The sequence below is a fragment of the Abramis brama genome (genome assembly GCF_963993115.1).
Source record: "Abramis brama genome assembly, chromosome: 17".
In the NCBI taxonomy this organism is placed as follows: Eukaryota; Metazoa; Chordata; class Actinopteri; order Cypriniformes; family Leuciscidae; genus Abramis; species Abramis brama.
The window spans coordinates 1321021-1333381 of NC_139979.1; the positions used below are offsets into that span (position 1 = coordinate 1321021).

General features: G+C 36.9%; 1 protein-coding gene across 1 annotated transcript in view; it reads right to left on the reverse strand.

The window, feature by feature from the left end:
- Positions 1-12361, reverse strand: part of eif3ha (eukaryotic translation initiation factor 3, subunit H, a) — a 77550-nt gene that overhangs the window by 12027 nt on the left and 53162 nt on the right. Inside the window, exons 4-5 of the mRNA XM_084089627.1 lie at positions 7808-7907; positions 3501-3650 (exon numbers count right to left, since the gene is read on the reverse strand). Of these exons, the coding sequence (XP_083945753.1) occupies positions 3501-3650; positions 7808-7907 (250 nt within the window). The remainder of the gene's footprint in view (positions 1-3500; positions 3651-7807; positions 7908-12361) is intronic.

Genomic DNA, 12361 nt, shown 5'->3' on the forward strand with positions numbered 1-12361 from the left:
ATTTATATACTATAATAGTATTTAATAAAATGTTTAACTACATTTTTCATATTTTCACTAAGTTTTAATTATGTGCTTTTACCATTTTTACTAGATTTATATATTTCTATTTAGCTTTCATTTATTTTTAACTTGAATTTTAGGTTCAGTCATTTTAGTCCTTCAACTTAAACTTGTTTTATTTCAGTTTTGAAACTGAATTTGAAATGAATTTTGTATCATTTATATACTATAATAGTATTTAATAATGCTTTGAATTAGCTTTATATTTTTCATATTTGAATTTAAGTTTTAGTAATTTTATGTGCTTTTGTCATGTTTACTAGTTTATTATAGTTTAATAGTTACTATTACCCGTTTACTATTATAGTTCTATTTAGCTTTAATGTATTTTTAACTTCAGTTTGAGTCATTCCAAACCATTCTTTGAGTTTAACTACTTCAAAATAAATGAAAATGAAGACGCCTCCAAAAATATGCAAAAGTACCATAAAAATATAACAGTTTATATAACTTGTGCACAATACTCTAAGCCCAAACATTTTCTAGTGATAAACCATGTTTACTAGCTGTTTAATTCACAATTTAAAAAGGTTCTAGTGAAGGAAAATCTAGTGCACGAGTCGAACGAAGCGCTTTTGCACCCTTTAGGCCCGAATTCATTGTAAATGCATGGGAGAAAAAAAAACCTTGAAAATTACTTTTGGAATGACATGATGGACAAGCAAATGAAGACAATTTTCAAGAATTTAACATTCAATACTACATGCTTTCAAGCCTCTGTTTTTGGAGTGACACATCTGCTCTATAGACCTATTGGTATTTGCCAAGAAAGGAAAGGGCATCTCTGCACACCGGAAGACTGAAATTACATGAATACATTATCATTATCTGCGTGCTGATGGGAAGGCTGAATGATTTCACCAGCAGGGCCGATTAAACACACACCAACTCCTGGGATGTTCTGAACTACAAATGAAAGACTTAGTCAAAATGGCAAAGATAGTGCCGACTCAAAGCATTAACTATAAAGACCAAAACACCTGCTCGCGTCTCAAGTATTTAGTCTATCAATTAGTGTGATTGAGACAAGGGTCCTGAACAGCTGTGGCTGCTGGGAAGCATGAAGTCAGAAAAATTACATTTTTAGCTCATTAAAGGAAAAAAATAAAGATATTTCTTGCTTTTTCGAAATAAAAGACTCTGTAGATCAGAGCTGGGTGATATAGCTAAAAAAAAAACTTGATTTTCTTTGATCATGAAACTCTAAATATATCAGTGTTTATCTTTATGCACTGAAATGGTTTCTTTTTAATAGTTTTTTTTTTTAAAACAAACAGTCATTGCAGCCTCAATATGTCTAATATAGAAACTAAACTGATGTAAAGGTCTAGTTTAATTAAAATAATCAATTTTTCACTAAATGAACAAGAATACTTTAACTACTGTTTAAAAGGTTAAGATTTTTTTAAATGTTACGTTAAGATTTTTAAAATGGTAAAGAAAAAAATGAAAGAGTGCACTTATTTGACCAAAAATTTAATATTATTGCAATTTAAAATAGCGGTTCTCTATGTGAACCCATACTTTCATTTTTGGATTCTTGATAGAAACAATTGATTTTGAATGGCAGCCTATGGTGACATTTCACTAGTGAAAATACAATTACAGATATCAAGAATTAGTTTTTACTAGTTGAAATTCAATTGTTGATATCAAGAATTAGCATTTTAACTAGTAAAAATGTAATTATGGATATCAAGAATTAGCATTGTTACTAGTGGACATGTAATGTCTGATATCAAAAATTGTCATTGTTACTAGTATAAATCTAATTCCTGATACCAATAACTATAATTTGAACTAGTGAAAATTGAATTGTTGATATCAAGAATTCATATCCTGGAAATTAATAAAAGTTAAAATGGCTTAAAATATTCAACAACTTTGCAAAACAGATATAACTCACATTCAGAAGTAAAATAAAAGGAAAAAGAGCCAGAGTGGAAATGCTAAACTAGTGCAAGGAAAGTAAAATGCTATAGAGTATGGCCCTTTTATAGACACTAATCACTGCTCTAAATTCAACACGTTTAACATGCTGTCCTTGAAGCTCATATTAGTAAAGGAAAAAAGAAAATTCATTCCGAATGTAATGAGGCTCATTTCTGGGAACTGCTCTCCTGGAAACAGACTCGACTCAATCTGTAATAAAATTCAGTGGGATCTAACTGGATTAGCCAAATTAATTTAGAAGAGAGGACTATTTGCAGGAGAATAAAACGTCCAGCTCCGGATAGCAGCGTTACTGATGGACCCCCGGAAACTTAATTTTAGGGCAGTGGCTCTCATCTGGTATAGAAAAATGATGTTAAACGCAAATAAAATGCATTTAATCATGCAAAATAAATAGGCTTATAAACTTATAAACAATGCTTCCTTATCATTTTTGACGTCTGGTCAAACACCACAGTATTTTGCCACAGATTCAGATGGTAATATGCTTCTGTCTAGGGGAAGTTTGAGAGGAAGTGTGCACACTGTGTGTCTGTGCCTATTGCTAATACTAAATCCATATTAGATCACACTTTATATTAGGTGTCTGTACTTGAATCAATGTGCTTATTGTGTTGATGTTGAGGTGGGATTGGGATGTTTATATGTCTATGTGGTGTTTTTAATGTGCTTAAACCATGTGTAATTCGACACCATTGCTGAGTATTTTCTCCTTAAAACTGCAGTGAACCAAAGACAGTCTCAAAAACACGCTTTGAAATCGCTGGTGTTTCTGACGTCACAAACTACCTTGTAACCAATCAGATCAACGTGTGATCGTCAACCAGTGGATCTCTGAGCTGAGTGAGTGAGTGGAGGCGGGGCTCATTTAGTGCATACTAAATGAGACTAGGGTGTCGAGTTACATTCAAGATATTTTAAAGGCATGAAGAATTTTTTTTCATGGAAAAAACATTTAAATATGTCATTTTGGTGATCAAAGATGAGTTTTGAGGGATATGATTGACTACAGGGGGACTTCTAAGGGGTCAACAGTGTAATTATATTACAGAACTACAATGTAAAAACATTAAGTGCATTGCATCAGATGATTAGTTTTAATGTTAGTAGACAAAATAAAGTGGGACACAATATTAAATATAAACCCAATTAAGAAACACAGCTTTTGGGTTCTAGTGAGGGATGATGATAGACTAGACGCTTGTGCTTATATTTGCAAACGCTGGAATAAAATCACTGCTTCGCATTCGCAGCATTTCTCCCAGAAGGCTGTTTCTGTAACTATTACAGGCCCTATTTCGAGTGTCAAGATTAAACTGTGAGCATGTCAGCATGTATTGCATTTCCTCGGTCAACCTGTGCGAAACAGAGCCGTGACAGAGAGGCTTAAAAGACACGAACTGACGAGATGAATCAGCAAACAACATTTTCCCCCCAAAACAGCAATGTGAGCGCTGGGTCGCAGAGGTCGGGGTGATTCTGACCTGCTGGACAGATTGAGCAGCTCGTGCTTGTCAGCCACCGTACTCTTCTCCTGCAGATGCCACATGAGCACGTTTATGAGATGAGAGTTCTTGATGACGATGGGGACTTCCTCGAACATGTGCTCGAAGCCAACGCACGCCTTCTTCAGCCTGGGGAAACACAGGCGTTCAGAGTTACAGACCAAACATTAGGAAAATACACACCACCATTCAATATATGCTGTATATATTTGAATAAATTAAGACTTTTATTGTGCAAAGATTGTGGGAAAACATGCATCAGTGAAACATTAAAGTTCCCCTATGATGCTATTTTAAAAGGCATCTCCTAAAATAGATTTACATGCATTTAAGATTAAAAAAACAACAACACTGAAACAGATAGTTTGAAGATTCAGTCTCTCTAAACTCCACCTCTCAGAGAGCTGCTCTGCTCTGATTGGTCAGATGGCCCAGTCTGTTGTGATTGGTCGCTTTAAGAGACAATAACTCCATTTATCTGCACTGATTTTTTAAACTTTGCAGACCTTTTACATTCACAAACAGCTCGATTACACACTACATGAAAGGGAATATCTGAAAAAGCATATTAAAAAAATTTAAAAGTTTTAGGTCAGGCTTACAATGTGGAGGAGACTATAAACGGCTGTGAGAAAGAATTCAGTATGCAAATCTTACAATGACCTTATCACCATTAATTAAAAAAAAGAAAAGAGATTTGTGTTCCAAACATCATGTTTGCAGTGAGATTAAAATGCATTAGGGCTGTCAAATAAAAATTCTAATTTCGAATATTCGTCTAAAAAATAAAATCGAACGCAAAAACAGTGCATTCGAATTTTTGGTGTCAAGAGGCGCGCGAGACATGACGGCGTAACTGACGTGGTGTGTGTGTTTTTTTAGCTTATACAGTATACAGTATGCTGAGTGTGTGTGTGTCAGCTGGAACACTGGTCAACAGAAGCGCTCAGCACTCGCTCAGATCAAGAGCATCTGGTGTTTTTGATGATCAATATGTAGATGTAGTGAGTAGAAGTGAGTGCTTCTGAATGCCAATTTGCTGTTGTGTGTTCATGTAGTTCATTACGTGCGTTTTCTCAGTTACTGATGCACAAACAGTTTTTTGCACGATTGTAACCTAATTGTCCTTGCATGCACATTAAGAAAATTATTGCACTTTAAAAAATGAATATTTCATTTCAATAAAAGATGCAATGCTTTAATTTATATTTGCTTATTGCGCTCGCTTGCGTCCTCTTTTGGACATAGGAGACAATGCAGTAAATCTTTCCTCTAACATTAAGTATTGCCTTTACAATTTGAATTTTGCTAATATTTAAGAAAGAAAATCGAATTTAGCTTTCCAGCCATTTTGACAGCCCTAAAATGCAGGAATAAATTGAGAAGCATGCGTGTCTGATTTCATGCACTGATGTAAGTATGCATGAACTCAATCAATGCAACTCAATGAAACGCAGGCTATTATCAGGTGTAAACGGCCATCGGTCATTCAGACTACCCACGAGCGCCCCGTTCTGAGCAGTTGAAGGGTCACCGGACCCTCCGGCCCGAACGCTATCCATCATCTCAATGAGTCGGTGTGTTCTGCCAATCGAGCTGAATTGCAGAAACTCATGGAGGAGCAGGAGAATGTTTGAGGAATATCAATATAGCAGTGCCTCGCACAGATTTCAGATTGATATTCCGTATGAATCTGACAAGCGATCTGTATGCATCATTCACGATGACCCCACCCCCCCTGAGTTTAACCAAGAGCATATACATCTAAAATAACAATAAATAAATATAATTTATTAAATTATTTATGGATTAATTAATGAATAATACAATTGTATACATATTATATTATATAATAAAATATCATACATACACACACATATATATATATACATACATATATATACACACACACGTATATATATATATATATATATATATATATATATATATATATATATATATATATATATGTGTGTGTGTGTGTGTGTGTGTGTGTGTGTGTGTGTGTGTATATATATATATATATATATATATATTTATATATTTTAGGGCTGGGGCGGTTACCGCATTACCGCGGTCACATGATGCCTACCGCGAGTCTGAGCTCGTCACCGTCATCACCGAAAAAAAAAAAAAGCATTGGCCTGCACATGTGTGCACGTTGTGTCTAATTATTGATTCTAATGACATGGATTGTGTCTAATGACATTGTGTCTTACATAAGTTTTGTTTAGAAAACCTTGAATCCATCAAAAGATGGAGCACATCCGACCTTTCGCGAGTTGGGGAGCGCAATGTTCCATGACACATAATAACATTCCATTCGTATTGACTATTAGGCCTATATGCGAGAGTACCTACAGACATCCCAAGTCTCCCAGAAGTTCCGGGAGTCTCCCGCATATTAATAGCGGCTCCATGATGCCCGCAAATTAGTTAAAATCTCCCGGAATCTAGAGCGAGCGAGCAAGAGTGCGCATGCGAGACAGAGACTGCGTTCCAAACCATGTAGCGCGCGCACGGCAGAGAGGGAGAGGGAGCGAGAGAGAGCATCCTGATTGGCCCGTTTCGGTAAGTCAACCAATCAGTTGTCAGTGTGGGTGGGCTTTTATCTCTTCTTCTCTGACTGCACGCGCGCCTCCCCAAGTGGACGAGGCATTTTATGCTTGACGCGCTCGCCGTATACTATTCTTTGAAACGACAGCGGGCGACTCGTCCTCTAAACCATCAGGAATCAGCAGTGAGAAGTAGTAATAAGGTACACTCGTGAATGTTTATTTTAGAACAACACTTTAGTACACCAAACTACAAATGGGGGGGGTTGGGGGGTTAAAGCGGTTTACCGCTATACCGTGGGAATTTCTTGCTTTTCAACCACGGTAAGAAAAAATCCATACCGTCCCAGCCCTAATATTAATATTAATATTAATATATATATTGAATAATTAAATTATTACATTATGTAATAATTATAATAAATAAATAAATATATAATCTTATGGTATATAAAAAACATACTAATTGTAGATCAATTAATATATGTTCATTTATTTATACATTTTAACTAATGACTAGACAAAAAAAAATACTATTACTACTACTAATAAAAACATTATAATAACATGTAACAATAATATATATAATACATTTCAAATATGTTTTTCTCTCTGGTGGATTTCAGAGTTTATATATTGACTCGTTGAAATACTTAAAGCACTGCAAAAATTACATTTCATCATATCAATCTATCGTCCAACTCCAGCTTTTTAATGTTTAATAGATTAATTATGCACAATAAGATCTGTAACATTAAACGGTTGAGTTTGCTGCATCTGCGATCCCTGTTTCCCCACAGCGAACCCTTCAGCGTTCGAGTCCTCGAGCGAAGGATAGTGTTATCCCGATCGCTCAGACGTCACAGCTTTGCTGATACATTCCCCCATTAGCCTTATGTCTAGCAGCAATTTAAAACCAATTACCATCTGCCGAGAAGCCAGTGAGGTTATAAACTTTGTGCATTTGTTTGTTGGCAGACAGTGCTGACAAAGACGCCCCATCGTGACAAATAAAAGCCACGGCTCTTTCTGAGCCGAAACACACTTCTGTTTGTGCGCTGAAGACAGTCCTCATTTGCAACAGATTAATAGTAACAGGAAAGGGAAGTGACATGGGAAATGTAATGAAGTGCTTTAAAGGGATAGTTCACCCAAAAATGAAAATTAGCCCATGATTTACTCATCCTGAAGACATCCTAGGTGTATATGACATTTAATACAATCTTATATTAAAAGTTATATTAAAAATGTCCTGGTTCTTCCAAGCTTTATAATGGGAGTGAACGGCTGTATGTCTTTGGAAGTCCATCCAAGTGCGTGTCATAAAAATATCCATGTTTAAAACTTTAGCCATGTGGAGCACTTTTATCATGAATGGATGCGCTTTAATGTACTTCCAAAAATAAATGGTTACACTATTTTAAGGTGTCATTGTTACAGTGTAATTATATATTTAAGTACTGAGTAATTATAATTCACTACATGTACTTACTATAGGGTTAGGGTAGGATTAGGTTTTGGTTGAGGGTTAATTGCATCTAATTATGCATAAATTACTGTTATTACTACGGTAAGTACATGTAACGTATGTAACAAGGACACTGTAAAATTAAGTGTTACCAAATATATATACCCATTGACTCCCATTATAAAGCTTGGAAGAGCCAGGACATTTTGTTATACAACTCCGATTGCATTCCTTTAAATTGGCAAGAACAGAAAGTGTCTCACCCCTCCGGACTGAAGTCCTTCTCCTTGCAGATCTCCATTAGTTTGGGGGTCAACCTGTAGGCCTTCAGACACAGAGAGCCCTGCGCAGTCTTTATGGGATCTATGAGTCAAAAAACAAGCTAGATTCACATAAGCTGTTTCTCAACATGCGTTCTTGCCTGTAATTGTGTTCTTGTGAAGCTTCATCAGTCTTTGCCCAAGTACTGTTCCAGATCAATGTTCACATCTAGTCAAGTACAGTTAAAAATCCCCAGATATGTTCTTGATCCGCCTTTTTGAGGATGCATCAGGAGGTGACTTGAGCTTAAGACAGCCAGGTATCTCAGAATGCATCTCACACCAACCAGCAAGCGAGAGAATGCCCAGGTAATTAAAAAAAATACTACTGCTTTTGTTAGGGTTAGACGATACACACAAATATACATTCACACACACATACAAATATACATTCACACACACATACATACATACACATATATACAAATATACATTCTCACACACATACAAATATACATTCACACACACATACATACATACATACATACATACATGCACATACACACATATACATAGATACATACATACACGCACAGGCATACATACATACACCTCGTATTATAGCACCGACTTTGTACATTTTACTGAAATTGTTCGTGTCTCTTTATTTACTATTGTATTATCTTCCTTTGCTTTATACTTAAATAATAGCTATAATTGTTCAATAAAACTTTTTTTCCCTTGTATGAATTTTGTTATAAAGCATTGTGCATTGGAATGTTGCAATATGCAGATACGTGTATGTGGAATATGATTGTTTTGATTGCATTTTTGATAGGTTTTTTTTGTTTGTTTGTGATGTGATGCCACTTAAACTTAAGAGACCGTGTTGTGCTTATATACATATATACACAGTGAAAATAATCAGGTTATCCTCAATGTGTGTATATAGTCTAAGTCTGAATCACCAATGACGCAAGCCAAACCCTCCATAGTTGGTATTACATAGAAACACCAATAGAGTTTGACATTAGCATGTTTAAGTCAGTTAATGGTGAAATACTCTAAGCAGAAAAAACATGCATGCACAAACACTGGGTAAAATAGTGTGAACACATTTTTTTATTTGAAAAACAACATTTCTTTTGCTTTATCTGTCCTCTTGAATGGATTTTTCCCAATACATTCTGGTTTGCCTAAAAAGAAGTCAAGGTGACGCTTTGGATCAAATATTTGAATACATTGTTATCAAATCAGTTAAAGGGTCATGCAACAAGACATTAAAGGCCCCGATATATTCACTTTTTCCGTTCTTCGCTTACTCGTGTCTGACCTCAATGGATTGAACAGAAGAAATTAACTGGAAAAAGATTTCCACCTCAAAGGCAGCAGAGCCTCAGAGCCACACCCACTTATTACATCACCACAGACCAATGGGAGTTCAAGTGTTAACCAACCAGAGTGGACATTTTTTTTGTAAATTTAAATTTTGCTTTGGCAAACCACTTCAAACTCCCGAAACAAACACCAAATGAACATTGTGTCCTGAACTTGTCCGAAATGTCACACCAGTACGTTCTTAACAGTATGTCCTGCATGTAGTGGAAAACATGATTAAAATCAATGTTGAATGAACACGGTGTCTGATCTACAATAGATCTGAACTCATATACAGCATCAGAACCTCAATGTTATGAGAGAAGGTTTCTTTCAGCGGCATTAAATCACAAATATAATGGTTCAAAAGGACAAAGGAAGGAATTGAATATTCTCTCCAGCAATGCAGACTAAAGCCTTCATGAATGGCAGATTTTAGGACTGGACGATGCAACTATAAATCAATTACTTTTCATCATATCTTTAATGATATTTGACGCACACCGCCATTCAAAAGTTTGGAATCGCATTTTAAATAGGCTTTTGCTAAATTCTGCTCACCAAGGAAGCATTGAATTGATCAAAAACAACACTAATGCTGAGAACTATAATTACTGCTCGAAACGATGGCTTTCAAGAAACCTCATCCTTACAAAATAACTGTGCTAATTCGGTACTACAGAAACATTTCTTATTACCTTAGTACTGTTCGGAACGGCTCTGCTACTTAATGAAGCGTGGAAATGGTAATACAATGTCTTTTTCAGTTGTTGAAATATTGAGTACACTTTTCCTCAAGCCCAATTTTGGTTTTACAAAGAAACTGCTTTTCTTAGAAACTCTCCGGTCTATTGCGGTCGAGAGAGAGAGAGAGAGAGAGAGAGAGAAGGAGAGAGAGAGGAGGAGAGAGAGAGAGACTAAATCACTTCATTTACAAAACATTTTTAGTAAAAGCAGAAAAAAAGCAGCTAGAATGAGCACAATGGATTTAAAAACAGTCTCAAGATGTGAAATAGCATCTCAGAAACATCCCCGTCTCGAAAAAACTAAAAGGTTTTTACCTTTTTCTTTCCTTCACAATCAAACTTCACTCATGCGTAAATTTGAAGACTGCCATCAGGGTCAACATCGCAAATACATTTGAAGAGTTCAGATGCAAAAGCCTCTAAGTGCCATCTGAAATTTCCTTCTAGAATTATCATTTTTATACAGCTCGTATATTTAAGTTCAGTAATTTCACTTAAATGACAATTAATAGGTCATTTTCATTGCCATTTAAGTGAAATTACTGAACTTAAATATACGAGCTGGATAAAAATGATCATTCTAGAAGAAAATTTCAGATGGCACTTAGAGGCTTTTGCATCTGAACTCTTCATTTGTTTATGCCCCATTTACATCAAAGTCATTAACCAACTTGTAAACTATATTTATACAGGATTTTATTAACCCCTTTAACACTGCAAACGCATCAGCTGATCCACCATCATTCACAGAGAGAAAATGAGAGAGAGAGGGAGAGAGAGAGAACGAGAGAGAGAGAGAGAGAGAGAATGAGAAGATCAGAGTTTGTAGTTTGAGATGCATTTTGGGACTAAATATCAGGTTTATCTGAGAAGAGAAAGTTTCACTGAAAAAGCTTTACTAAAGGTTCAAATGCACAAAAGATTAGATGGTGGGGATTGTTACTTTGATGCATTTTAAACCACAGATTCAGGTTACGAGATTATTATTAACATCATTACAGATCATCTTTAAACTGTCTTTGAGTAGTGGAGAGAACTTAGACGAGCGATACAGTGCCTTTAATGGTCCATTTCAAACGGGAACAAAGCGCATGACAATAACAGAAAGGTCACAGAGTTAAGCGCAATAAAACAACCACTTCCATCCAGCGCCTACAAGACATTTATATTCACCCGCCGGATAACCAATCTCAGGCACGGGGGCCAGGAGGTCACGCAGAGAAGCTTTGTCTCCTCTTTCATAAAGAAATCATGGACTGCAGGAGCTGTCAGGTTTCATATTCATGCTGCGCAACACAAGCCCTCACTGCTTTTAGTAAGAGAGATGTATTGAATTAATGTGCTTGTCAGAGAGTTGTCAAAGACTTTGAAGTGTTCACACAGGTCTTATCAGAGCTGCCACTCTCTCACACACACACACCCACCCTGCAGAGGGTCCTGCGCACTTTGCAAACGTCCTTGCTTTGCCAGAGGAACGGCCGTCTAGAGTCACGGTGGCCATTTTAAACGATGATGCAATGATAAAACAGAAGCCAGTGCAAACAACATTTCAGCATCAACATGGCGTCGCACAGTCATTGCAGAGTGTGCAATGCCAAATTAAATTAAAAAGTCCCCCTTGTAGTCTATAATTTGATCCCTTAAAGGGATACTTCAGCATTTAGCATTAAGCTTTCTATCAGTAGAAAACCTGTAGTATTTTCGAATTACCGTGCTTCCCTCCCTCATGTCCCCCTGAGACGAGAGATTTATGTATTTTTTGTCTGGACAAAATCCTCCGATGACGCAAAAATCATTTTGCATCAGAGGATTTTTTGGCCAGAGGCGAGAGACTACAGCCAGTAGGAGGAGCTGTTCCGCATGTGTTCAAGCCGCCCATAGAGGGGGGGGATCTCACTCACAGAAAGTACACACAGTGTCAGCCGTCTTTCTTTGGAAGCTAAGCTAACAGGCTCTTGTTCTGTGGAGAAAGCTGAGTAGTAGGGGTTACCATACATCCTCTTTTTCCCGGACATGTCCGGCTGTCGAGATCGTCCAAAATGTCCGGGATTCAGCTTTTGCTTTCTGCAGTCGCCATTCATTGTTTACATGCACACCTTTTGCTTCAATCTAACTGGATTCATTCCGATTGGTGAATCTGAATGTAGTGTTTACATGAACGCTAAACAAGTGATCGGTTGATGTGCGTTTTAACATTGCTAAGAAAATTCCCGCTCCTCCGTGAGAGATGCGAGACCGCTGCGTCTCAGTAATCACGCCGCCAGCCTCGCGTCGTTCTCCCGCAGCCCTCAGCCTCGTCCTGCTCGCCACAGTAAACATGATGAATGGCGACTGTAGGACGCAAAAGCCGAATCCCGGACATTTTGGGTGATCTCGAAATCCCGGGGAGACTCACGATAAAACGGCGTCTTTTCAGTTTCGAGTCAACTAGTAG